General features: G+C 43.8%; 2 protein-coding genes, 4 non-coding genes and 1 pseudogene across 6 annotated transcripts; 3 read left to right on the plus strand and 4 right to left on the minus strand.

The window, feature by feature from the left end:
* Positions 1-538: 538 nt before the first annotated feature.
* On the minus strand, positions 539-4,394 carry LOC130370344 (pre-mRNA-splicing factor 38B-like). The gene is made up of 2 exons (XM_056576092.1): positions 3,313-4,394; positions 539-2,769 (listed from the first exon to the last, which is right to left on the minus strand). The coding sequence occupies exon 1, from the start codon at positions 3,960-3,962 to the stop codon at positions 3,423-3,425; it is 540 nt and encodes a 179-aa protein (XP_056432067.1). The 5' UTR covers positions 3,963-4,394; the 3' UTR covers positions 539-2,769; positions 3,313-3,422.
* Positions 4,395-6,108: 1,714 nt separating this feature from the next.
* On the plus strand, positions 6,109-13,685 carry LOC130370341 (transmembrane protein 88-like). Its single transcript, XM_056576089.1, has 3 exons — positions 6,109-6,426; positions 9,737-10,192; positions 12,016-13,685. The coding sequence occupies exons 2-3, from the start codon at positions 9,743-9,745 to the stop codon at positions 12,307-12,309; spliced, it is 744 nt and encodes a 247-aa protein (XP_056432064.1). The 5' UTR covers positions 6,109-6,426; positions 9,737-9,742; the 3' UTR covers positions 12,310-13,685.
* A 634-nt stretch (positions 13,686-14,319) lies between these two features.
* Positions 14,320-14,483, minus strand: LOC130370602 (U1 spliceosomal RNA). Its single transcript, XR_008893089.1, has one exon. It is a non-coding gene; the product is annotated as a U1 spliceosomal RNA (small nuclear RNA).
* Positions 14,484-18,691: 4,208 nt separating this feature from the next.
* On the minus strand, positions 18,692-18,855 carry LOC130370614 (U1 spliceosomal RNA). The gene has a single exon (XR_008893101.1). It is a non-coding gene; the product is annotated as a U1 spliceosomal RNA (small nuclear RNA).
* Positions 18,856-19,527: 672 nt separating this feature from the next.
* Positions 19,528-19,700, minus strand: LOC130370619 (U1 spliceosomal RNA; annotated as a pseudogene).
* A 6,269-nt stretch (positions 19,701-25,969) lies between these two features.
* On the plus strand, positions 25,970-26,133 carry LOC130370603 (U1 spliceosomal RNA). Its single transcript, XR_008893090.1, has one exon. It is a non-coding gene; the product is annotated as a U1 spliceosomal RNA (small nuclear RNA).
* A 1,207-nt stretch (positions 26,134-27,340) lies between these two features.
* LOC130370604 (U1 spliceosomal RNA) lies at positions 27,341-27,504 on the plus strand. The gene has a single exon (XR_008893091.1). It is a non-coding gene; the product is annotated as a U1 spliceosomal RNA (small nuclear RNA).
* The last annotated feature ends 462 nt before the right edge of the window (positions 27,505-27,966 follow it).

The raw sequence follows: 27,966 nt of genomic DNA on the forward strand, positions 1-27,966 counted from the left end.
TGCCCCCCCCCCCACCCCCCCCGGAGAAGGGGAGGTGGGGTTCTGGGATACGCGCCAACGTGGAGGAGCCGACCTTGGTGTATTCTTATCTCGGTGGCCGTGTGAGCGGGGACTCGAACCTTAGTCTACAGGGCGTTAACTAACCGTTAACCATCAGCCCTGACCGCTGCACCACCAAGACTCTGCCTCCAATATGTGTTTGGAGGATATACTTGACTTTACCATTCACATGATTGAGAAATAAGATGTATCCATTTACGTACCTCTGGTGGCCCTGTGAGCGGGGACTCGAACCTTCGTCTACAGAGCATTAAACCACTGCCTCTGACCGCTTCACCACCAAGACTCTATCCAGACCGTGCTTGGAGGTTATACTTGACTTTACCATTCACATGATAGAGAAATAAGACATATCCATTAAGGTACCGCTGGTTGCCGCAAGCACTCGAACCGGAGTCTACAGAACGTTAACCAACAGCCCTGACCGCTGCACCACCCAGACGCTTACCAGAACCTGCTTGGAGGTTATACTTGGCTTTACCATTCACATGATTGAGAAATAAGATGTATCCATTTACGTACCTCTGGTGGCCGTGTGAGCAGGGACTCGAACCTTCGTCTACAGAGCGTTACACCACTGCCTCTGACCGCTTCACCACCAAGACGCTAGCCAGACCGTGCTTGGAGGTTATACTTGACTTTACCATTCACATGATAGAGAAATAAGACATATCCATTAAGGTACCTCTGGTTGCCGTGTGAGCAGGGACTCGAACCAGAGTCTACAGAACATTAACCAACAGCCCTGACCGCTGCACCTCCAAGACGCCTACCCGATAATTTTCGAACCTGCGTCTGAGTTTTGATGATTTGACGATTTTGTTGATGGCAGTTAGACTTGACTTTACAACTCACATGATATAGAAAAAAACATTAGAGAGCATTAGTTGGACTTGAACCCTGGTCTCAGGAGTGTCTGCCAACTGCTCTCTCCACATCCCCATGGAGGTTATGATCATAGTGTGGTCGAAGGCTATATCAGTTCAATAGAAATATCATTACAGACTTATTAGACTTACTTGACTTACCCTTTAGTTAATTAACATACAGTAAACAGGAATTGAACAGGAATTGAACCCTGGTCTCCAGAGTGCTATCCAACAGTGCTCTCCACTGCACCACTGTTCAGATGTTTGTTTCAAGACTCAGTAAGAGAGAGCAAGCATACTATAACTCTGCAAATCATTAGATGCGGCTGTCGAAAGCAAATGCTAACCCGGGGAATTCTAGATCATATAAAACAATGACAGAAATCCTATTTGAACTGGTCTTTCATTATAAACATCACATGTCCCAGAAACAGTAGCAAAATCAAAGTTGAAAAACATCTATGATATCACAGGGAAATAAATGTTTCTACTTCAATGCATATCTTGTTCAAAGATTTGTGGTTTGAGGGATTATCCTAGGTGTCATCCAACTCATTGGCTTCCTTCCATCCAACTTTATCGGATTCGCAATTGACTCCGACTGATCTCTTCGGTTTTACAGTAGGCAACAGAAATCTAAAATAAGATTGATCTCATTCGTAACAAATTTACTGTTTCATGTCCTGTTTCATCTGCTGTTCCATCATTGGTTCGACCCGTTGTTAAATTCATCAGACTTATCCCGTTCACCGGTTCGTCAGGGCCCATGAGATTGGTCTCGATAATGTTGTGTCCTTTCCTCTGTTTCTACGGTTGTTGAATTCGGCGGAACGGCTTTACATCTGAATAGTAATATGAGAAAAGAAGGTCAGGTTATGCAAAGGACTACAATGACGAGCATCAAAACAGACTACAGAGGCAAAAGTACAAGAAAGCAAGACATCGGCGATCACAACTGACTCAAAAACACACCCTCTCAGCACTATAACAACGCGTGTGAATGTTGTCACCAATTACATTTTTCCATCACAGTATGCTTGGTACCTTGCCGTGGAGGCACCGTTTGACTTCACTGTTGGAAGTAGGCATTACATTAAATGAAAAAAGAGCTGACGATTGAAACGATATGTTTGAAAAAAGAATTGGATTTTTGACATATGTAAGTTTACAACATCGAAAAATTCATACTTGTATACATATTTTATCATTGTCAATTCTTGAAATATCCCCTTACTTTAGAAAGACATGCCTGTCCTCAGAAAATGGTGGTGCACAGTACTGCTTGAGAACTTATGAATATATACCTCAACCCCAATATTAACAAAATATGTATAATTCCTACAATAATTTCTCTTTATTTATACAGGCACGGCAGAAGGTTCCCAAACTTCATGGAGGAGGCCAAACAAATGGCGGCTGGACTACTTCCACTAGTCTTCAGACTGAAGCGAAAAAGAGAAGTGAATGACGTTTCCAGTGACAGAATACAAATAATATATATAATAATATATACATACATTCATACCCTACACACTCTGGAGATTAATTATATTTAAATTATTATGACCATGGAGCCTTTATTTGCATGGGTTTACATTTCGGTCTGTGTAGCATGGAAAAATCAGAGAAAAACTCCCATTCAGAATGCATTGGTTTACATTTCGATATTTGGAGCACTGTTCTTTTTATTTATTGTCAGTTTTTGAGGAGGTGCTTCAAAAATGCAAAATGCAATCATCCAAAATCCAATGGAAAAAGCCGTTGGCTTGATGTCAAGGGAACCCAGGGCGACGCTCACTTCCGGGTTGGCCAACATACGTCATCCCTCCGCCACTCTGTACTGTAAAAACACATGTTCAAGTTGAATGATAATGCATGAATTTATCCTTTATTCTGCCATAGTAACACAGTAAATAAATGGCAAAAAATAGGCTGAGAACAAATTTGTATTTGCGATATGTTCAATAAAACGTAATCACGGACAAAATACGTTTTTCAGACAAACGTAATTGAGAATGCAGAATAGTTCTCTGGGAACGTAATTTTGATGAGATAGGGTTGCTCTGTCAGTCGTCAAAAAAAGCGGACAGACGTGGTCTCTATAGCAACGACCTCAGCTACCCAAAACTGATCAAAAAAATTATTGTTTCTCTCAATCAAAGCACAAAACAGGACAACTGATGTCCATAGCCTTAACCCATACATGTTGTGTAATTAACAAGGACACGTTGGTGTAGTTGTGTTGAGGAATGTCACAGATTTCACTGTAAAATCGCCGTTAATGTGCAGCCATCGGGTCTTCCGTTAGCCAATGGGATGAATGCTCATAGCTTCATATATTGCACTGGAGGGATTACATTGTAATGAATGGAAAACCCCCTACGTCGAAAAAAGAAGCACAAGGTCCTCCGTTAGCAAATTAGATTAATGCTCGTAGCGTCTCTATGTGCAGCCATCGGGTCCCCCGTTAGCCAATGGGATGAATGCTCATAGTCATAGCTTCATATATTGCCGTGGAGGGAGGCCTACGGCAATACATGGACCCCTGGACGTCTCCGCCTCGGGGTCCAGGCGGCTCGGCGACGAGGAGGAAGAGGAGGAGGGCGCCTCGCCCCTGGACTTCCACTCGCCGGGCTCCCCCTCGCTGGCGGAGCCGGCCGTCGTGTCCTTGCGTTGCTTCTTCTTGTCGTGCGAGCGGTTCTTCTCGCGCTGCTCCTTGCTCTGGAGGTCCAGGTCTCCGAGGATCCGCCGGTCCTTCTCCTTGTGGCTCTTGCCCTCCTTGTGGCGCTTGCGGTGGCCGGAGCCGGCGTGGGAGGACAGGGCGGGGGAGGAGGAGGAGGAGAAGGCCATATCGGCCCTCTTCTCCCGCTCCTGCTTCTTCCTCTCCTTGCGCTCCTCGTGGTTCTTGCTGTGGCTGTGCTTCTTCTTCGTCTCCCCGTCCCTCTCCCTCGCCCGCTCTCGGCTCTTGTCCTTGGTCCTCTCCCTATATTGCCGTGGAGGGAGGCCTACATTGTAACGAGTTGAAAACCCCATGCGTCGAAAAAAGAAGCACAAGGATACCCTTTTGCGTCAGAGGCTGAAGCCAAAGTCACTGACCGTTCGTCAAATATCGACGCGCTCGGAGTGAGAATGTGTTGCTGACTCCCCTGTCAGCTGAAGGGATGGCAGCGGTGGCTTCCTGCCGTCTCTGACTCCCCTGTCAGCTGAAGGGATGGCAGCAGAAGTGGTGGCTTCCTGCCGGCTCTGTGGGGGAAGTCTTCGAACCCGGCGACCAGCACCTCGTTCCGCTTTCAAATGGAGGCATAAAATATCACCTTCTGTCCATTCTTTTTTATCAAAAGCCTTTTACCCCCACACATCAAAATAGTTGAGATACGAGCCAGTCACTGTGTAAACACACAGGGAACCAAAAAGGGAAGAACAGTTGTCGTGGCAACAGTGCTCGGAATACCAGGAACAGGAAATGTTATGAACCTTCCCTTTCCCAACTGATAGTTCTTGGAAAAAGACAGTAGAGGCAGATCTACAGCCAAAAGTCTGGTTACACAACTATCACACAAAGATGAACAGTGTTATTTTGATAACGCAAAATGCTAAACTACAGTATCACGAATTTCTGTATGCAAGTGGGATGTATGCAATGTATGCAAGTGGGATCCACTCATTGACGCCTCAAAGTTTCCGATGGCCCTCACGGCTTCCATAGTGTGAAAGTCCAACAAATTTTCCGAATGCAAATTAGTGGTTTGAACATTTTGCACATTTTTGATGATATTGCACAGCAGGACCAGCGCATGTTAGCGCCTCTTATTAGTAGGCAGGGCTTTTTGGTATCTTTTGGCCAAGTTTAAACTTTGAAATAGAAGCAAATTAGGTTCATTATTAAAACCCTTCTAAAATCCTCGACCCACCTGCTTGCTGCAGGACTGAGTTCCGATTGAGCTCCTCCTCTACGCTCCCTGTCCTCTCCTTCACCCCACTCCTGTTGTGTGACGCACAATATCCACAAGTAGATCTCAGGCTCGTCTGATGTTAATGTGAAGATCGATAGCCCTTCCCCACAGACTTATACGCCCCAATCAACAGGGATGAAGCGAAGGAACGGTAAACACACACAGAGCGCTCAAAGCGGGGAAGATGATGCAGGAAGGCTCTGCATCAGTTAAGAGTGATTACAGGAACCATCTCTCTCCTATCTGTTAACTGACCCCCTCCTCCTCCACCTCTCTCCCTCCCCCCATGCCTTCTTTGTTCCTCCTAAGTCCCCTCCTTCCCTCAACCCTACTCCCCCTTTGTTCCTCCCCCCCTCCCTCCCTGGAAGTTCATCTCCATGTCAGAACCCTGATGTGGCCGATTGTGTTTCATCACAAAATGTAAACAGTCACGAAACATAAACTGCCAGAAGTTGGGACTTGTGGTGCAACGAACGCGAGCCTCTGCATCCCGTACGGCCCCCCCACCGCGCCGGAGCTGCTCCCCAGCCAGCCCCCACCCAAACCACAGCAGAAGACTGGAAAGGCTCCGTCAACGTCTCCGTTGACTCCTTATATAAACAGGCAACATGTGTGACCCCCGGTAGCCCCCCAACCCCCCCCCCCCCCCCCGACCTGGTCTCTGCCGGCACTCTGCCGGCCTCAACTTATCAGACCAGCCGCCCTCACTCTCCCCTACCCCCGCCCTGCCACAGGAACAACAGGAGGACGGAGGGGGCGCAGTTCAAGAACAGGCCCAGGCTGTTCCACAGGGGGAGTGGGGGTGGGGGACTTTAGACCTAGCTGGTGTTGGGAGAGAAAGTTGGATCGAGGGAGAGGGGGTGTGTGTGGCTGGCGGTGAGGGGGGGAATTCCTAAGAGGGGTTCTCACACTACATAAGCGGCGGTGGGGGGGGGTCCTGTATGGTGGTGGGGGTGGGGGGGCTGTCCTGTGTGGAGGAGGAGGACCAGGCTGCAATACCAAGAGACAGCGAGAGAGCGAGAGACACACACGCACACACGCACAGACAGAGAGATCTGATGAATACCGAGCAAGATTCACAACCTTCATCTTTGGATCGACGGCCCACTTCAGTCGAACTTGGGTCAGGACTCTAATCGGTTCCAACACCAGCGGTTGCTGGGAGGAGGAGGAGGAGGAGGAGGAGGAGGAGGAGGAGATGGAGGTGGGCGGGAGGCTGACATACCGGCATACCATCAGGGATAGATAAGAAAGTAGACAAGCAGAGGGGAGGGAAGGGGATTAGTGGTGCATCGCTTTAAAGACACATATACATCACAGCCAACGCCACTCTGACCTGCAGCGCAGAGCCCTGCACAGACGAGAAGCACGGCGGGAGCGGGGAGCCAGGAGACAGACCCCGGCGCACAGGGCGGCGTGCTTTGAGGGCCAACGGGTTTGGTTCGGAGAATTGTTTTAAGAGGCTGTTCTGAAAGGAGAGGAGATCAACCGGCCGTAACCTGGAGGACCCACAGCTCGAGTTCCAACGGGCCCCGCACCAGAGCGTGAGTACGACACCTCTCTCAGCCCCGGAGAACCAACACTACCACTCTCTCACGCATGAAACACCTGAACGTTTATTCACTGTCTGCCGACCGGTGGTACTTTCAGGCACAATTCAGCACACTCTGGATTAATTGTAAATCTAGGTTTTTTTTTACGTTTACAAGTGATTTAATTCTCTGCATTAACTTCCCGTGGACAATTATGGATAAATCGTTACACAAATGAAGCAGTCACCGTAAACTTTATTATAATTAAATTGAAACCAAGTTCGGATACATGGTAAATGAACCGTAAACAAAGCTAGGATTAATTAGTAAACTAAAGCATGGGAGATCTAAATAACCTCAATGAGGGACGTGAGACTGCCAAGAAGAAAACAATCGATGCAAGCCACTGCTTTTGTTTTAACACAATGGAATCGTGAAACAATAGAACTTGTGAATGCAGCATCAAACTCTCTAGGTCAGGGAGAGGGGGTCTTAACCACTACTGATTAGTGAATCTTCCATTCATTAAATTAGTGTTGAGGCCATAACGATTTGGGCTTCAGGTTATTGTTATTCAGACAACAAACATTTAGTGGCAACCAGATGTGTGTTAGGGACAATGAAAAACCCATGACCTTGGAATGGACAACACAACACTTGTGCAAACAATGGGGGACAGATTTGGAAAGTAAACAAAAGGCCATTTTCTCAGAAGGTATTTTCAATTGCCGTCTTCCGGTATTCCTGATGCACTACTTTATTGTTGAGTTGCAGTCGTAAGAACAGTTTGGAAAGTAGGAGACAGGGAACTTTTGGTTGTCCATCTATCCATCATGAGTTGTTTGAAAGGTTTGTGGATTTTACCAGCAAACACTGTGCAGCAATCCATTACTAATACTAGACTTGCACAAGTTACTCTGAGCTCAACGGAATAAGCATTTTTTGGCGAGACTGGATGACATCTAACATCTAGCTCCTACTGATGTATGGCTGGGGCTAGCATTGAGCTAATGGATGGCCAGGTCTACAGTTCTGCTAACTGATGGACCAAGCTAGCTGGGATGGAAGATGGCTGGTCTACAAAATGCTCAGGTCGTGGTTCAAGAGTTTATACATGGTCTTATTTAGATAGAAGACGATTTAGGAAGTTAGCGAGAAGCCTAGAGAGACAGTCTAACCAAGATGTTTCCTCTCTATAGTGACTCTGCCACAGCCAGCTGTGTCTCATTTTAAAATATCTCACCGCCGCTCTGTTGAATGTATCCACCGTAGTGTATTTACACAAGTGCTTCACTCAAGTCATTTTTCAGTTCAACCTTCTACATTTCAAAGAGGAATTATTGACTTTACTTAATTTCTATAAAAGCGGCCGTTTCTTGGTTACTTTGAAGCAACCAGTTAAACAAAATATGAAAAAATGTGGTTGGCCGCATATTCACAAGCTTACACTGTCAGACTTCTGGTCGGCAAGCCAAGTATCTTTGCCCAAGTGTTATGGTGACAGAGAAAGTATCCTAGCTGCAAGTCCCCTACTTTGACTCGGGTTGAAAGTGGCATGCATAATATATCAATAGTATTTCATTACGGGAGTAAGTTATGCTCTGATTGCCACTTCCCTTGGGCAACAACATCAAACCTTGTTTAAATGTAATGGCACCATCCCTTGATCCACCCTGCCCTCCCCAGACACAGAGCAGCTACATGCTGTGTGGAACACAAAAACACGCTTTCATTTCAAGATGCCCTTCAACTCTCCGCCACACACTCCGATAAACAGGGGGCCCCCTTTCCTTTTCTGCCAATCAGCTTTGAGATAGCCATCGTCTCATCATTACAGGCAGGCATGCTCTGTGGCAAGCTTCCTGTTCACATAGATAAGACCTCTGACCCACGGTTGAACAAGAACCTGGGGTCTTTTAAGCCCGGCACCATGGAGTCACTGGCTGGAGAGCCAGACACCTCAATCCTCCTCTGACTGAATCATTCCTCGTTTATTGTATGTATTGGTTTACCAATATATAATAATAATAATAATACATTTAATTTAGAGGCGCCTTTCAAAACACCCAAGGTCACCTTACAGAGCATATAGTCATCATACATATTTAAAAAAAAAACAAGACATTGTGGAAAAAATAAATAAATAAATAAATAAATAAATAAACATAAGCAATAAGAAATAAATAAAACAAAAACAAGACAAAACAAAACAAAACAAAAAAAACAATCAAAACAGTGATCAGTTAGACGTTGTGTGCGAGTTTGAACAGGTGAGTTTTGAGTTGTGACTTGAAGGTTGTAATGGTGTCTGACTGTTTTATGTGTGGGGGGAGGGAGTTCCAGAGCCTGGGTGCTGAACAGCTGAATGACCGGGCACCCATTGAAGTGAGTCGTGATGTGGGGATACATAGTAGTCCAGCAGAGGTTGAGCGGAGGGAGCGGGAGGGAGTGTATTCTTGGAGGAGGTCGCAGAGATAACTGGGGGCTAGGTTGTGGAGAGCTTTGTAGGTGAGGAGTAGGGTTTTGTATTGGATGCGGTAGTGTACTGGGAGCCAGTGAAGTTGAATGAGGACAGGGGTGATGTGGTCAGATGATTTGGTGCGGGTGATGATCCGGGCGGCTGAGTTCTGAATGATCTGCAGTCTGTTGATGAGTTTGGTGGGGAGTCCGGTGAGGAGGGCGTTGCAGTAGTCTATGCGTGATGTGACAAATGAGTGAACTAGGATTTCAGTGCTGGATTGGGTCAGTGATGGGCGGAGTCTGGCGATGTTGCGGAGGTGGAAGAATGCAGTCCGGGTGATGTTGTGAATATGGGGTGCGAATGAGAGGGTGTTGTCCAGGATATTGCTCTGGATATCGCTTCAAAATGTCTGGAAATGTGTTTTATTAAAACTGCAGCCAACTGGCTCTACCTTTAGCTAGGAATTGGGCCTAATCTATTACCAGTCCAGTCTATATATGTGGAAGCATGTGGTGCCGGAGGTAGAGAGAGGCTGATAACCGGACGGTTGCTAGTTTGATCCCCAGCTCATCCAAGCTGTGTGTCAAGGTGTCCCTGAGCAAGACCCAACGAGCTGGCTGTCACCTTGCATGGCTGACACCGCCGTCGGTGTGTGAATGTGTGGGTGAATGTTATGCGATATTGAAAGCGCTTTGAGTGGCCACTAGTTAGAAAAGCGCTACATAAATTCAGTCCATATACCATTTACCATACATGCCAAATGGCCCTACGGCCATTTATTGGAAGACACATTTAATGAGTTTGTTTTATTCTATTTGTTTATCAAATGTTTTAATTGTGCCATCCCTCTCCTCCCTCCAGTTCCCAATGAGTATGTCTGGTACTCTGGAGAAGGGGGCTCACCACCAGAACCTGGACCTGTCTGAGGAGGTGCCCCCGCACCACCACTACCACCACCAGCAGCTCCAGCACCACCAGCAGCAGCAACTGGCCCAACTCGGCCACCACCAGCACCACCAGCACTCCAACTCCCTGGCCTCCACCACCGCCGTGGGCATGGGCGGAGGCTCAGAGACGCCGCCACCGCGCGTGGTGGTGCCTCCGCCCTACTCCGCCGCTGAGAGCGGTGGTGGAGGAGGGAGCGACGCCCCGCTGGAGCTGCGCGGCTCTCTGGACTGCTGGGCGTGCTCCGTGCTGGTGACGGCCCAGAACCTGCTGATCGCGGCCATCAACGCCTGCCTGGCCGGGGTGGTGTTTGGCACCATCCTGACGCCCGCCACCACCATGGTGGCGTTCGGCTTCCTCTGCCATTCCACGGTAAGGAGGGCTCCTTTGTTGAGCTGGTTTAGTGGATGTCTTAATCGCTATGGATTCGTTGGGTCTCCAACTTGGGTGTCGCGTCCCAAAAGTGGCTGGCAGCATCGCCTCCGCAGGCCTGTTTTATAAATCGGCCTAGGGAGGCCTGAATATGTAAAATATTGATGGGCCTTGGGACAAAAAGCCAAGCCACGGGGGGTATGGCTTGGGAAGGCCTGTACAACTTGGCAAGGAGTCCAAATCCAGCCCCACGACATGATCAAACCTCACCTATAGCTGCATGTTGCCATTAAGCAACAGATTAGCACGTTCATCAGTATCGTTCTCGGAGTTCCAAACACTTTTTCTCTGATCCACCCAACGACAGAGGGGGGGGTTCAGGATATGACAAGTCAGGGTTCAGGGTCGTTCTGAGCCCTAACACCCGGGGGATCACTGGAGCGCACCCCGGGTCAGGAGGGCCTCTTAACCTGGCCGGTTCCGTAGCGACATCGCTCCCCTAAGTAGTCCTTTTGGTTCAGGGGCTTTGAATGGGATGCTACAACACATCTCCTCAGAAGAGCATCTTAATGAACACGGAAAACCCCCCAGCTCTGGGACTCCCGCCAGTTTGACTACACCTCATGTGACTCCGGATTAACAGAAGGGATTAAGGGAGCGACAGAGAGCCAGGGCGAGCAAGGGGGAGAGAGATGGGTGGGAAAGGAGAGAGTGAAAACAAATAAGGGGGAGATTAACATTCTACCTTACTCGCCGTTATCCGAAAAGTCACTGGTAAGATGTTCAATAATGAGGTGTTTGTAGTTAGTTGTTAGAACTCAATCTAGTAGTACATAAGACAAATTGAACATAAGATATTACAAAATTCAAAACACAAGGGAACTGAAGGTCTGACACCTGACAGAGCGAACTTGAATGTTTAGTGTACGTATAGTTAATAATGTATAGTTGATTCCTTCTTGGCCAATCTGCTGGGGAATGTCCCCCTCCCTTCCTCCATCTCTCCTCCTCTTCCTCCAGCCCTGCGGCTCTCACCCCTCACAACAGATAAGGGGGATTAAGCCTTGATAGGAAACCTCTCAATCACTCCCTGGCTCGGTTCCTTCTAGACCCCCAACCAACCAGCCATACCTGGTTCCAACTGAACCCTACACAAGCAAAAACAATTGTTAACTGCTACCTTAACTTTCATTTGAAATTTGTAACTTTTCTCCAGACATTGGATTCAGAGGTATAAAAAAGAACAGAAAAGTAGCAAGGGGTAAAGATACAGTAGAGTGACATTGTTTGTTTTTCAAGGGTTGGTTGGGGGTTTGAATGTGTTGGCATGAGTCATTTAAGCCCTAGAAGAGGGGCTCTCACAATGCGTGTGAGCGTGTGTGTGTCATAACACTGAGCACTATCTGACCACACACCGCAGACCTGCATTCCATTCATGGTTCATCATCCCTTATCGTCTCCGCTGCACCGCGATCCCTCTCATACCCTGAACACCAACCTGAACCTAGAGCTAGAATATATATTAGATCAGTTGCTGGTAAAGATATAACTTTAAACGATAGGCAATACATTTACTTTCATCATAGTTTTAAGAACTAATAGGTCAATTGAGGCAGTGTGATTGGTGGAAACTATTTGTTCTTATTTATTCAAGTCTCGTCTCCCATATCTCTTTCCTGCGCTCCCTCTCCCCCATATCCTTTCTCTTATCGCTGTTTACCTCACCCCCTCCTCCATCTCTCCCCTCTCCATCACCCTGCTACCTCTCAACCCTCACCTTCCCCTTCTTCATCTCCCCCACTCTCTCTCCCCCCCCCCTCCAGGTGCGCCCCCACGGGACCTCCCGCTACTGCTCCGACCTGCTGTCTGACGGGGGCTGCGTGGCCCTGCTGGTGGTGGGCTTCCTGCTCGTCACCCCGCTGCTGGTGCTGGCCCTGGCCGCCTACTGCCGCCTGGCCCGCCACCTCCAGCTGGGCCTCTGCTTCATCCCCTACAGCCGCGCCGTCTACAAGAACCTGCCCGCCACACAGCACCGCGGCCTGGCCCCCGGCTGCTGCTGCCCGGGGGGGGGCCCGCGGGGGGGCTCTGCCAGCGGGAAGGGGAAGGTGTGGGTGTAGCGTCGTGGAGGTGAGGGAAGGAGTGGGTGGGGGGACAATCAGCTTTCAATGGGGGACTGTGGCCCGGGGGCAAAAGTGGCCCCTGAATTAAATTTGTAATTTTGTATTTTTTGTTTGCTAGTTTCTAGTTTAAACCTTCAAAAAACGTCCCTTTGCGAGGGACAATCAAGGTTGTACGGTTCAAGTCATTCACTGTAATATGTGGTGAGGAGGGCACCATCGATGGCTGGTTACTGCAGGAGATTACTGTTACTTAATGAGGGGGGCAGGGCGCATACTGATGCAGCAAGACCCCCCACTACCAGGAATGATGTTGTTGTGAGAATCACCCATTTGGGGGATTCAATATGGGGGTGGTCTTACTAAGGAGGGGGGTTGAGGTTTGGGGACAAAACAAGAGGATGATGCAGGGTAAAAGCTGTTAGGCAAAGACCTGAGACAAAAGGTCTCCACTAGATCTGGGGCAATGTGAGCATCAATCTCACTCATTCTAGACAGAGATGTCAAAATGTCTGGAAATGTGTTTTATTAAAACTGCAGCCAACTGGCTCTACCTTTAGCTAGGAATTGGGCCCAATCTATTACCAAATCTATTACATACGCAGGATGTACTGAAATGAAATACAATAAAATCGTTCATTATTATGAATTTCCACCATGGATTCGATTTTAGTGATGGCTTTAGCTTAGATTACAAACCAGGAACGTATACTTGTTTCGCCTGGTATCTGTTATATAAATACAATTGTTACAAACTAATGTGCAATGTGTCTGATTATTTAAGTGTGTGAAAACATCCCTCATTCATGTGAGATGTCACCTTACACTCACCGACCTGTGTTTAATAACTCTTATAATAAATCCATAGTAATACACCAACTGATTTAAATGCACAAATTAAATATAATTTTGCAGCCTTTGCATATTTACAAGTGGTTCACCGTGGATTTACTGTTTTTTTTTAATGGGAACAACGTGCAACACGAGTTTCATTAAATGTCAGGTCTGCGAGTGGAGGAGCCCACTGAACCATGGCTTGATGATTATGCCAACAATTTAAATAGCCATTGATAAGCTCAGTGTTGTGATTGCAAATGAGTGATTTTTGTGATTTGATTGTGATTTGCAAAAATAGATTTCTTGTTTTAATAATTTTCATAAATCACTTCAGTTGGCTTGCTTTGATAAGTTAAAATACAGGTTACTTACAAAATGTAACGTTGTTTTACTTTGGCAAAAGCCGATAACTCAGCATTTCATGCTTCAGAGTTAAACAAAACCATGTAATGGCCTTTAAGTTCACTATTTAATTTTTTTGAACTTGTGCAGAAAATTGCAATAAAAGTATCGCAGTATGCAGTTTTGTGTTCCACAGTATTCAGTTTAACTCAGAATTCAGTCTGAAATTAGTATTCAATATCAGTTTTTAGTGTTTCAGCGTCACAATATACTGAAATACAACACTTCTTTCCTTAAAGTCCTGTCTACCGACAAATATCCTCATGGAAGTTGCACACTGCCTTAACACCCTTAACCATGTTCTTACTATTTTTATTGCTCTCTTTCTACTTATTTTCTACTTATTTCATAAATTTATTTTTTAGTCAAGACCTGTGTATCCCTGGGCCCCTTTCAACAACTGTCCTGCCCAACCGTGATTTCTGCAAATATAAAGCGCTTTTATTTATATAGCACATTGTTTTTAAATGTGCTATATAAATAAAAGTGACTTGAGTTGACTAATCCCTGGTTCACCTAGGAATGAATTGACCTAGGAGGACGAGAGACAAATAAGACCAGGACCGTCTCTACCATTGCTGCTGTGCGAAAACCAAACCAATAAACAATAAGATAAGATAAGATAAATGAATGGCAGCCAATTGCAACTGAACTGAATAAACAGTACTCTTAAATATCCTTATCTTAACTTATAGGACATTACACATACAAGCCACACCATACACTGATTGTAAGTTCCTATATTTTCTTCATTACATTGAACAACATTATCAGGGGAGAGCGCGAACGCAGTCCCCCACTACCACAAATTATGCAGTCGAGATTCCCACATTTGAGGAATTCGCACGGGTCAGCACAGCCGAAGTGCAATGGCTGAGCCTCGCCCTGGGTGAACCACCTTCTTGATCATGGTGTCTCCCCTGCCAGGTAAGTATGAGTTGTACACGGCTCACGTGCTGAACTGAGTCTCCCACATAAGAGTCTACATGATGGTGCTCACATTTAACCGACTACAAGAACGCCTTGGCTAAGAAACTACATTCAAGCATTCTGATTTCCGTATCCCAAAGATACAATTAAAATATTCAATAAAAATATAAATAATGCTTATAGCTGCATCTCTGTTGTTTCCCATCATACAACTGTGTATTCTTCTTTTGGGGTATCCAGCTAAATAAACGGGTCCCAGCACATCACTGCCCTCTGCAGAGCATTGAGGAATTACATCCACCACATGTCCTACACGAGAGACCAACAACAATCTGGCCGACATTACTTTCTATTAATAAAACGCAAAACAGGGCTAATGAATGACTAAACGGCCACCTCCACGGACAAATTAATGGTGTGTTCCAGATGCCTCGGACACCAGCCTTCCGAGTTGCACTTGGGAGGTCATTTCCTGTCTCGTAGAACTTGTAGCTTTCCCGTTCTTCTTTGTGATTGTGTCATGTCATTGGCTAGTCGTTGTTTATTGTCAGCTACATTAGCCTCTTTAGCAAACCAGCTCATAATCAACAAAACTTTACATTGTATTGCACGCAAAGTAAGACCAAGAAATAGATAAATTGGTGACAGGAATAAAGTAGCAATGTAATTAAGTGTGTAAGAGCATTTCAAATCGACATTTAAATAACCAACGTGGTACAAATACAAAGAACATTTCTTCACGGATGCAGGCATTTTTGTTGAGTGCGTCATCGCTGAAATCTGAATACTCTCCGAATTCCGAGGTGGCCCGACCAAAAGGGGGCGTGCCTCCGTGAAATGGCGCAAGAAAGCTGGGAGATTTCCCCACATGCAACTCGGAAGGCTGGTATCTGGAACCAAGGTATCTGGAACACACCATGGGCCCTATTTTAACGTCTGAAACGTAATTGAGATGCGCCAAACGCAAGTAGCTTTGTGGGCGGTTGTATGGCGATACGTTGCTATTTTACCGGCGGATAAATGAGTCGCAAATCTTGCCCTGAAGTAGCCTAATTACCCGTAGGTGTGGTTTGGGCGTAACGTTCAATAAACCAATGAGAGTGCCATCTCCCATCCTCTTTAAGAGCCATGAGCGCATTTATATGTAATAATGTATTGTCCAAGATATACGCAATGCATTAACAAACATAGTTTCTTACCAGTATTGTATGCATTATCGTTATCGACTTGTGTTCCTAATATTCCCCCTCGTTAATATACATTGCCATGGACTGTATTATGCGTTACGTGTTTAGTTTGCGTGTGTTTAAACAGATCATTAATTATTTTACACATACACGTACGCGTGCCCGCATTCATTCATTCTTTTTAACACTCACTCGCGGTAATACAATGGTTTCTCACGATCAAATACTCATCAATCTTAAAAGTTATGGGCTTGTACACGATGTCTGTGTCAAAAAAATATGTATTTGCTGTACGGTGTTTGCAGATGCATTGATTTAAAAATACAACTTATTACCACTGTATCAGCTGTTCTTTCCCAAATAATTTACCAAGAATGTGTGGCTGGGTAGATGAGAGAAGCAAAGTGTATGCGCGAGGTGTACAAGCAACATTATGAATGCGCCCTTAAAATAACATCTGAACAACGCGCCATTGACTTTAAACCAGGTATTTCCTGGTTTGAGGCGGAATTGTTTTCTGAAACTGCAAAATAGCACCAGGGAACGTTTGCGCCAGAACACGCCTCCTCCTTTCACCAAACCACCCCTTGGGGCGCAAGATCATTCCCTAATTTACCGACGCGTGTCGGTGGAGGGAAAAGAACGCTCTGCGCCGTTGCAAACTAGCAACGTCAATTGCGCTGGATGCAAGATAGGGCCCCATAACTCTTCAAGTTGTGACGACAAACTACAAGCGCCCACGTCATTTGAATTCCAAATAGAGAAAACATAGGCTATATATACAGAAAAGTATATATTAGAGCGTTAGAGTTCATCAATATAAATAATATACCTTCATTAATATAATACATTATGAGTTCAGACAATGGCCGGTCTTGGTTGAGACGGAGACCCCTGTTCCGTCTGATTACGCACGGACAGTAATGCCAGATGTGCGGTAATTATCGTATTTGTTATGCGATCACTAATTCCAAAATGGCAGAATGTATGATCACTTAGCTAATTCAATAAACCCAGAAAGTAAGAGCCTGCGGTTTGATAGCAAACTCTCACATCAGCTCCACTGCTCTCCATGAAATCAGCATGAAAACAGACATCGGAACAGTGAAAACGCTTTGCATTGTTGTTCATTTCTTTGATGATGGGTCCAAATCTGTCCAGCCCCCTTCCTGGAAATTGGCTCAAGTATTGACACTGGGAGGGCTTCAGCAGAAAGGCTGCATACCAAAATGACAAAGTCCTTCCCAGCTGCCAATATCCCACTCTAGAATCTCGTGGGATTTGGCTCAGATTGTTGCCACACCATGATGGGGAAAAACTGCGTCTCTAGTCGACCCGGGTTAACGGTGCAACACGGCACCTGTCACTCATTGCATCTCTGCACAAAGGTGTGCCCTGCAACCATCATCCTCAAAGTGTGTGGCTTTTGGACAGCCAACCATGCTGGCTGTCGCCTTGCTTGATTGACACCGCCGTTGGTGTGTGAATGTCTGCATGAATGGGTATATAAATGCAGTCCATTTATCATTTAGTCAGGAATGTGTATAGCTACTTGTAAAAAGAAAGAAAAAAATTCACCAAGCTAGAAGAATTTCAAGAATTCTGTCATGTTGAGCCTTATACAATTCTGAGCCACCGAAGACCCATTGGCTCTCTCTCTTCACCATGTTGTCAAGCAGATGTGGACACAGTGGGATGCCCGGAGGCTTTTCTTCACCAACTAGTGGCTGGAAGCCAGATTAAACACAGATTAAAGCAGAACATATTCAATGTGCTAAACAATGAATCACAGACTGCATTTCCACCCTTTGGACTGGGTCCTGCCAAAGTTCACAGGCCTTCAAATAAAAGCAATGCTGCGCTCAGTGACTGCAACCAATCTTTACTAAAATAAAGGAAATTCAGTCTATTTTTTTGCCATTAATCCGTCATTACCAATTTTTCCGAAAAAGGGAGTGATGGAAGCTTATTCAATATAAGGCGATGAAGAGCAGTGGATGAAAGGTTTTGTTTCCCTTTGCGTAAGCACATAAAACCGATTGGTGGACATAATTGCGTCAATACATAATACAAAGGTGAAAGCAGTTGTGTTTGTCCCAACCAATATTTAGTTTTCAAAAATATTTATCGGGTTAGTCCCACTGAAGAATCTATACATATATATATATATATATATATCCATATAAGAGTCCACATCATGGTGCTAACATTTTACTGGCTTCAACAGTACAACAACGCCTTCGCCAACAAACTGCAATCATTAATCGGATATCTAGATCCCACATATACAATTAAAACTAAAATGACCCATTATGAGATGAATAAAGTTACAACTTGTTGTTTCATGCACTGCTCTGTACTTCTTGAATTTCCCATAATTAAAAGGCATCAAGGTACATCACTGCCCTCTGCAGGAGTATTGAGGAATTTAAAAGAGGTCAACCATGCAAAACCAACAACAATCTTACCCACATTGTTTTCTACAAACCAAATGCTATTAATGCCAACTTATTGATAAAGATAATTTGCTTTTTATTTGTGATTTTTAAGATTACTCATTAATAACAAAAACCCAAATCACACTCACCAACATGTGAGTAATAACTCTTACATCCATGAAATACACTTTTTAAAACTTTCCCGACAAATTTTCCGTCCATTGACACCCATACATTTATCAAAGAGAACAAAACAAAGAGATACAACGTCTTGCTTCCGTGTACACTGGCAATTGTCAACAAATACAAAAAACTAATTGTGGAACTAGGCCGAAATGTAGATGTTTAGAAGTTTTACCATCTTGTCCTAACTAGGTATGCCTCGTTATCAATAATCGGAAGTTTATGCTCCAAACCAAATCAATTGTTTTATGGACAATAAATTTGATGTTTGTAGATTATTTTAATAATAGGCAGGAATATGATGTTTGTATTTAGTAGTAGCTTGCTTATAGACAGCTGAGGTTGCCTTAAGTACATGCTAAGGTCAGAGCTGAATACTACAGCATTTATTTTCCACATCAACATCTGGGGAGAGCGAAAACGCAGTCCCCCACTACCCCAAATTATGCAGTCGAGATTCCCACATTTGATGAATTCGCACGGGTGAGTACAGCCGAAGTGCAATGGCTCAGCCTCGCCCTGGGTGAACCACCTTCTTGATCATGGTGTCTCCCCTGCCAGTTAAGTATGAGTTGTACACGGCTCACGTGTTTTCGTGATTCTCCCAAATAAGAGTCTACATCATGGTGCTAACATTTGACTGACAAATTACAATCAGCAGTCAGACAATTTCCACACAAATTACTAGAAATAAAGCGATATAGTTTAAACTCGTATCATGCCGCTGTGCTCTTCACCCATACGGCCCGTCAGGATCCATCATGCTGTACCTTTGAAGTTTCGGAAATTGAACGACCGTAAGATTAAATTATCCACAATTTGGTCCAAATGCTCTTAACTACTACTGCCAGACACGTTTTTTTTTTGGTTTTGATTATGTTAAAAAATGCTGAATTATGGCCGATTTCATGTGAAATTTGATGCGTTTCCATTATTCAACCAATCAGACGTTCGCTGCAGAAAACCCCAAAGGCCTCAAATTTTGTGTGCCCATCAAGGACCTCTCCACTAGGTAAAGGGGTTTTCATAGCTAAAAAATGACGTCACTGGGTCAATTTCATATAACCACTGTTGAAGGTACTCAGGGAGCTATATTTTATAATGGAGGCCAATGGGGAAATAACACTGACTTCAACCATTAGGAAGGCGAACAACTCAGGGTTTTCAAAGTTTGTATACGCTGTAGATAAAATAAATCAGAAACATAACCAGACAAAATTATTTATTTTTCACAAAAACATCAGAGGAGAGTGCGAACGCAGTCCCCCACTACCAGAAATTATGCAGTCGAGATTCCCACATTTGGGGAATTCGCACGGGTCAGCACAGCCGAAGTGCAATGGCTGAGCCTCGCCCTGGGTGAACCAATTTCAATTTTTAGGCGTTTATTTAAGTCAGGCACAAAGTTAAATTTTACGACATGGTTTCAAGTTGGTTTCAACTCCCTCCCCCCACACATAAAACAGTCAGACACCATTACAACCTTCAAGTCACAACTCAAAACTCACCTGTTCAAACTCGCACACAACGTCTAACTGATCACTGTTTTGTTTGTTTTTTTGTTTTGTTTTGTCTTGTTTTTGTTTTATTTATTTCTTATTGCTTATGTTTATTTATTTATTTATTTATTTATTTTATCCACAATGTCTTGTTTTTTAAAAAATGTATGATGACTATATGCTCTGTAAGGTGACCTTGGGTGTTTTGAAAGGCGCCTCTAAATTAAATGTATTATTATTATTATTAAGGTCAAAACACATTCAAAAGTTAACAAGCAAATAGTTGCATTTTACAGCAAGGCCAACAAATTCAAAGGTTAACACAAAATCTTACATAACTCAGTGTTCTCTATTTTCCAGAGTTCCTTACATACCACAATTCCATATCGTTCCTTGTCCCTCCAAACATAATCCTTTAACAAGGTTATGCTCAAATTAACTAGATTCCACTGAAAACAAAAGGCTCTTGTACACCATTAGTGTACACCTCCAAATCAACTCTTTTATGCAATTAATCAAGGCCCACCATCTTTCCCATCCCTTACAATCACCACTCTGTATAACCCCATACAGGAACTCTGATTCCGTGGGGACTCTAAACAGGTCACCCAGCCATGGACCTCCACTCATCTGTGGTGGGCACAGCCATGAACTCCTCCACCAGACGGTCCCAGATTGCAGTGGCAACATCAGGGACAATGCTTGAGACAGTGGAGGTCCCAACACGGAAACTATTCGCGATGGTCCTGTAGGAGTCCCCAGTGGCTAGGTATCTGCATAATAAAAAAGGAAATGATTGGATTGTAGGGAAGATACTATAGGTGTCATTCATTTACAATAATTTTGCCCCGTTCATTCATAATTTTTTTTAATAAAAAACATTTACAAATGGCAGGAGTCATATTTGATCAAAATAATGGATCTACTTATTGTATTTGACTACATAGCCTACTATACTATTGTCGGCAGAGGATAATCAATCATTTCAAACTGTAGTCTGCTATTTCCACTAAATGGAGCTGTCTACCATGGAGACGCCTGCTGGTTGAACCTGAAGTAGATTATTAAGTTTATGTTTCGATTTTGACACACGAATTATGAAACTACCACTCACCGGAGACAGATGGACAGGCGCTCCGTAGCTGAGATGGAGCGCCTGTAGTTGGTGTCGAGCCGATAAATCCTAGCACCGATCCTACCTAGCAGGTCATCAAACTGGGCCGGAGTCAACCTCAAATAGCGCTGGAAGCGGTCGTCATCCAGACGGAGCTCCTGTAGAAGACGGTGAAATTCGCCGAGCTCTGTACGGCTAACGATGGGCATTCTGACGTCTCTCCCTCTTCCACAAAAGGTAAAGACATGCAATGCTCGTTATTTCGGCCATGGTTGAGAATGAAGCACCTGGAGGCAAGTTGTGGCGCGACAAATTCGACAAAACTTGCAGAGAGACAGATTATGATTTGTGGCACGACAAAACTTCGGCGACAACGCGAACGGGCGACAAATTTCACGTTTGGTGTGAACGCACAGTTAGGACTTGATGGCCTACCCAAAACATGGCGAAATTTGGCCATAGGCTCCTCTTATTTTCGTTTAGTACTGCCTGCAATATGGGCGTCAGAAATAGAGCTTCCATTTTCTCTGCTAGATCAGGGACATTTTACCCCCTTTCTTTAATGGCCTATACAGTATGTCTCGTCTAATTCTCTCCTGCTGCGCTCCCCACACAAACTGAAAAATGCATCTTCTCAGGGCTGTCATTACAGGAGAACCATGGTTCTCCTGTAAATGACAAGGTATATGATTACACAGAAAATCTGAATGAAGATTTGTCTAGTAGACTTCTCTCCACAGGAATAGATTAAACCTTTCAGCGACGTATGCCTATCGAGTTAGCTGTGAACTTTCTAATTTTGGTTATTATACTATTCAAAGAGCACATGTTAACACACCTGTCACTGATGGCTTGTTTCTCATTATGTTTTCATTGTGCTTTAGGATAGCGAGGTAGCACCTCTCCCTCATTCCATCATATGAGAAGGCCTGGCGTTTGGGGTGGTATTTCAGGAGGGCACTATGAAAGATCTCCAGTGGCCCTGTGTGCAATTAAAGAGAGAATGGATAGGACTAATTAAAACATGTTCATTAGTGTTGTGGAAATATCAATAACAAAAATATGCAAATTATATTAACCTTGTTTATATAATTACTATTCACAATCAAAGGAATTGTATACATTCTCCCTTTATCTTAGTATACATCGCTTCCTCTCTCTAACTCAGAGGTTAAGATAGTTCACCTTGCATTCCCACTGGGGGGGGGGGGGGATCATCGGACTGATCGGATACACGGCTACTTGAATTCCTAGCTACCCTGTGCGGGATTTAGCGTGAATATTCATCACGGATGTTATAGCACACAATACAATGGAAAGATTTAAAATGACAGACTTGGAAAATGTAGCCCTTTATTATACAGACATTTGCTGTATTAGCCTAGAACAACACCCTTGCCAGATTATTCATCTAAATAGCCCTATGTTGTTAGAATTTACTAACTTTATGCAAGGTCTACGTTCGTGCAGTAGGCCTACTCGGCGTTGACTCGATCCTAAATATACAATATAATTGTAAATTATATCACATCAAAAAAGTGGTAGCTAACGATAGTTGAATCAAGCAAACAAATAGCTGTTGTTTTTGCTCCAAAAAGAATGCCCCCCGCCACGAATTTAACATAAGATAGTTCCTTCAAATTAAGGCTGCACGGTATGGAGTAAAATTTATACCACGGTATGATTTGAGGCATCGAAGGTAACGGTATTATATCACGGTACTTATGTTAATTTTATCTTCTATTTTCGATATAAATGCTTCTGAAGGGGTAAAATAAAGGTAAGGCAGCAAAACTATAAATAAAAATAAATTCAAGTTACATCTCTGAAAAACACTGATGTTTAATAGTATGGATTTGTTTCACCACTTGCTTGCGGACCTTGCCGTATAGTTTTGGCGTCTCAATTTGGCTGAAGTGTGTGCGGGCAGGTAACGCGTACCTGGGGTCGAGTGTTTTGACCATCTCTTTAAAGCCCTTTCTATCGACATTTTGAAAGGGAACCATGTCCTTACACAGGTAAACAGTGACAGCGTTTATTATCTCGTTCCACCACTGGCATTTTGTTGTAAGGACTGGCTTTGGAAAATGCCTGTGGAAGCAATGTCTGATATGCAGAGACAGCTTCACGCTACCAGCGTCTGTCTGGTACGGCGTGGAATGAGAGCTTGTGAAGGGACTATTGCGCCTGTTAGCTTGCAGCGTGCTTGCTGTGCGCCTACGAGCTTGCTGGCGTCTGCGTGCTTGCTGCGCGCCTGGGTGGTTGCTGCGCGCCTGCGTGCTTGCACAATACCATACTGCCTAAGAAGGCAGTATCGCTGTCAAATCTGTCCCTGGGAAAAGTAATGTTGCCCCAAATTGAAAAAAGAACAATGTTCCGTTACCATATTTCCAGTAGTTGCGCGTAACTTTACTTTTTACAGTAGTTAGGTTACTGTATTAACTCGTTACTTAGCGTTAGGAGATGTCACGCGCATGATTGCCCGGTTTTGTTTTTCTCGTTCGCACGCCGAAATATTCACTCCCAAATGCGAGTGAAATGGGCACACTGTGGAGCCCTGCACTGGAGCCATTAAGTCTGATACTAAGGCTAGGCCAATCGACTGCAGGGCCGGCGATCGGCATAGGCGAGCTAGGCGACCGCCTAGGGCGACAAATGCGTTGGGGGCGCCCTCTGGTGGCGCCCTTAATTAAAAAATATATCAATTAAAATATACGACGCGAACGGAGAAGCGAGGGGGCGCGTGAGCAATTGTCAGGGCGGCCCGAAACCGTCAGCGTAGCACCCCCCCCCCCCGCTCGCAAGACCTGTCCAGGGCGCAAGTTGATTTCGAGTCGCCTAGGGCTCCGAAACGTCCAGCGCCGGCCCTGATCGACTGACTTCTTTGTTGAACAGATACCTTGAAGCCTTGCAGACATGTCCACCTCCCCCATAGTGTATTGCCGTTAATATGCGATAGAAAAAGAGCATATATTCTCAACAGTATGTTTGAATTGGAATAGTTACATGAGGCTGGATCCATTGACAATAATCTTCTTTTCACGCCAGTCCTTTACACCTTCATCTTCTGATGACAACGCTGATGTGGGGGTGAGGGTTGACTCAGGCTGATAGCTCTGGTCGGTTTCACCAACTTCAATGCTACTGGCACTGATATTGAGGCCTGGTGATTATAAAACAAAGAGGTTTATTTTCAATGTTAAATTCCTGAAAATGACAGTGGTTTTATAATTTGATGTTGTTTGAGTCTGAAATGCGATACATTCAATAAACATTTTAAGAACATCAATCTAACACACGTGAAACATCGTAAAACATTGATAACAGCAAACGTATATAGAACATAGCTAGTCTAACGTTAAATTGCCAACTTTGCTTATTCACTGTTGAGTCGAGTTTTAGAGTCGCCGGCACAGTAGAACAACATGCGACAAAAACATGCGAAAGAAGGCAGATTTACTTTGTAAACAGCCAACTTATATACAACTCTGTGGTGCTTTACTGCAAACGACTGTATCAGTGTGTTTTATCATTATCAGTAATATAGTCGAGTGAGTCTTACCTCCAGGCAAACGCGTTTAGCGCTGCTAGTTGCAGACATCCCAGGCGGTTCGTCGTCATATGGAAAGGTAAATATCGACGGAATTGCGGTGTTCAAAAAAGCGGCTCTCTTCATTCCCAGGACATTGAATTCAAAGTCTTCCGGATTCTCCTTGAAATGGAGACTGCAAACCTTCTTTTGTTTTATGGCTTCCATGGCTGTGTCTACTCCAAACTTTTGATGATTGATAGCCCGTAGCCACTGTTAGCAACGCTCCAAATCTCTAGGTAGGAGATGAAAACGTACTGCTTGTCCTTTCATTGTCCTACTTGAACATCCCGGCACCATGCAAGTTCACTAGAAATGTTGTGTTAATTGATCAGCTTGGTAGATGGAACCACGAGGTCTCTGATAGGCGGAGATCTAGATCAGTGGGAGTGGCCTGCGAAGCTGTGTATCGGGGTGCATGGTGGGAGTTGTTGTCTTCAATCCACAAGCGCCAAAAAGTCACTTTCTGCCTTTTCTCTGTCAAGACGGCACCAAATTAGAAATTTATTTGATTATTTGACTACATATAGGACCCAATTTCAATACATATTAATTTTTCCACTGGTGAAATTCCCCTTTAATTTTAATACAGGATTTTTCAACAAAGGATGTGGTTGTTTTTCAAGCATTTATCATATTCGCAGCAATTAAAGCAACAGCAAAGAAATGCCTGAGTCTAAGGATCCCTTCAACAATGCAATAATATAAAATAATACAATTTATAAGAGAAAAACAAAAGTCACCTGAGACACATTCTATAAACACTTAGTGCAAAGAGAAAGAAATATCTTTTTGCTTTTTCTATATATACTTCAAGGCAGGGTTCTAACGTGTCTGGGGAACGGGAATTGGGAATCGCTGTTCTATAGCATATCCAGTGTAGCTATTGCAGCACCACAAAGTTGACATTATATTTGTGCCTACTATTAATATGAACATCTAATTTATTGTCCATGAAACAGTTGATTTGGTTAGAAGCATAACCCATGGATAGCTATAGATAGATAGCACGGCATACCTACTTAGGAAAATATCTTGGTTTAGCTTCTAAAAATTTACATTTCGGTGTAGTTCCACAGTTAGTTTAGTTTGCATTTGATTATTTTCTATCTTTTTTTTTACAAATAACAAGCACATTATCTTTATCAATAAGGTGGCATTCATTACATTTAGTTTGTAGAAAACAATGAGTGTAAAATGGTTGTTCCTCAATGCTACTGCAGAGGGCAGTGATGCCCCATGATGGCGTTAAATTATGGGAAATCCCAGAAGATGAATACTACAATGCATGACACATGTTTGACCTTTATTCAATATGTTACTGGTCATTTATGTTTGAATTGTGTCTTTGGGATACAGATATCAGAGTAATGTCAGTTGTCAGTCCAGGCATTGTGGTTTTGTTTTTAGTAAAATGTTAGCACCATAATGTAGACTCTTATGTGGGAGAATCCCTACAGCACGAGAGCCGTGTACAACTCATACTTACCTGGCAGGGGAGACACCATGATCAAGAAGGTGGTTCACCCAGGGCGAGGCTCAGCCATTGCACTTCGGCTGTGCTGACCCGTGCGAATTCCTCAAATGTGGGAATCTCGACTGCATAATTTGTGGTAGTGGGGGACTGCGTTCGCGCTCTCCCCTGATAATATTGTGGAAAATAAGTATTTTGGTGATTACGTAATATATCCCTCTAAGTTCTCAGTAGCGGACTCGTGATTGGTTTAAAGGATTATGTTTGGAGGGAAAAGGAACGATATGGAATTGTGGTATGTAAGGAACTCTGGAAAATAGAGAACACTGAGTTATGTAGAATTTTGTGTTAACATTTGAATGTGTTGTCCTTGCTGTAAAATGTAACTATTTGCTTGTTAACCTTTGAATGTGTTTTGACCTTGAAACCATGTCGTAAAATGTAACTCTTTGCCTGACTTAAATAAAAGCCTAGAAATGGAAAAATTTAATTGGTTCACCCAGGGCGAGGCTCAGCCATTGCACTTTGGCTGTGCTCACCCGTGCGAATTCCCTCAAATGTGGGAATCTCGACTGCGCAAGCAGAATTTGGAACAAATTGAGGATCATTTGGGCTTATGGTTTGTTTTGCATGATGATTTCAATTTTCAACACTTTTTCGAGACCTTACTTCCTGTCTACACATGCTAATGAAACTGTACATTTCTCTGGTGTTCAGGTTTTAAGTAGTTGATTTTGCGCTTTTGCCACAATCAAATAATATATTAAATAATAATTTTATTGTAAATATTAAAAATAAAAACTTTTAAAAAAATTCTAAAATTGTGCAAGGTTCTTATAATTGTATTTCTTTGCATTGGGCTAATTTTTTATACCTGCAACCATGTAGTAGGAGATAATTACTGAAAGTCAGAAGGAAGAATTATAAGATGCATAATAACAGTGTGGGTTGTTTTGCAACTAATAATTGACATTCAGAACCACAAAAATAACAAGGACATTATCTTCATCAAAAAGGTGGCCTTCATTGCATTTGGTTTGTAGAAAGAACACAGAAAATTGTTGTTGGTCGTGCGTGTTGGACATCTCGATTCTAGTCTAGATTCCTCAAATCTCCTGTAGAGGGCAGTGTTGCCCCATTAAGGCTATTATTTATAGAAAAATCCCAGAAGAAGAACACAGCAGTGGATGATACAGGTTATTCTTTCATTCATTACGTTAATGGTCATTTGTGGTTGAATTATTTCTGCCGGATACCATTAGATCGATTGTAATATGTCAGTCAAGGCGTTTTTGTAATGTTGTCAATAAAATGTTAGCACCATGACGTAGACTCTTATGTGGGAGAATCACTACAGCACGAGCGCCGTGTACAACTCATACTTACCTGGCAGGGGAGACACCATGATCAAGAAGGTGGTTCACCCAGGGCGAGGCTCAGCCATTGCACTTCGGCTGTGCTGACCCGTGCGAATTCCTCAAATGTGGGAATCTCGACTGCATAATTTGTGGTAGTGGGGGACTGCGTTCGCGCTCTCCCCTGATATTGTTGTGGAAATGAAAGCTATAGAACAATTTAGTGTAATATTGATAACCACCAATGTTAACTTTTGTGGAGTAATACAACTAATACTTCTCAAATTTCGTGCAAATAGTAATTTACTTTAAATGAGTTTACACTTCGAATTTAGCAATGTTGAAATTGTTGTGGATAATTAAGTCAGCAATTTATTGTATTATCCAGAATTTGTCCATTGACTGCGCTCTCTTACATTTACAATGCTCGCGCTCTCCCCTGATACATTGTGGCAAATAAAGTTCTAGGTTAAATGTTGGCGTAGTTAAGCTCTGAGACTTCAGGAATGTTGGGGTCTCTCCCACCTTTCAGGTGCTGAAGGGTACCTGAAAAATGATTAAAAAAAAAGCATTTGCTTGAATGAAATAAGTGTAAACACCTCTTTAAAATATGTATTTCAATTTGCTAATTCACTAACACCAATCAATG

This window comes from Gadus chalcogrammus, chromosome 17, assembly GCF_026213295.1.
Source record: "Gadus chalcogrammus isolate NIFS_2021 chromosome 17, NIFS_Gcha_1.0, whole genome shotgun sequence".
Lineage (NCBI taxonomy): Eukaryota > Metazoa > Chordata > Actinopteri > Gadiformes > Gadidae > Gadus > Gadus chalcogrammus.

Bases quoted from the DNA above. Each gene is read 5' to 3' on its own strand.
- LOC130370344 (XM_056576092.1), bottom strand. From the start codon at position 3,962: ATGGGGTTTTCAACTCGTTACAATGTAGGCCTCCCTCCACGGCAATAT.
- LOC130370341 (XM_056576089.1), top strand. From the start codon at position 9,743: ATGAGTATGTCTGGTACTCTGGAGAAGGGGGCTCACCACCAGAACCTG. The intron at 10,193-12,015 runs GTAAGGAGGGCT...CCCCCCCTCCAG, and splicing joins GCTTCCTCTGCCATTCCACG to GTGCGCCCCCACGGGACCTC.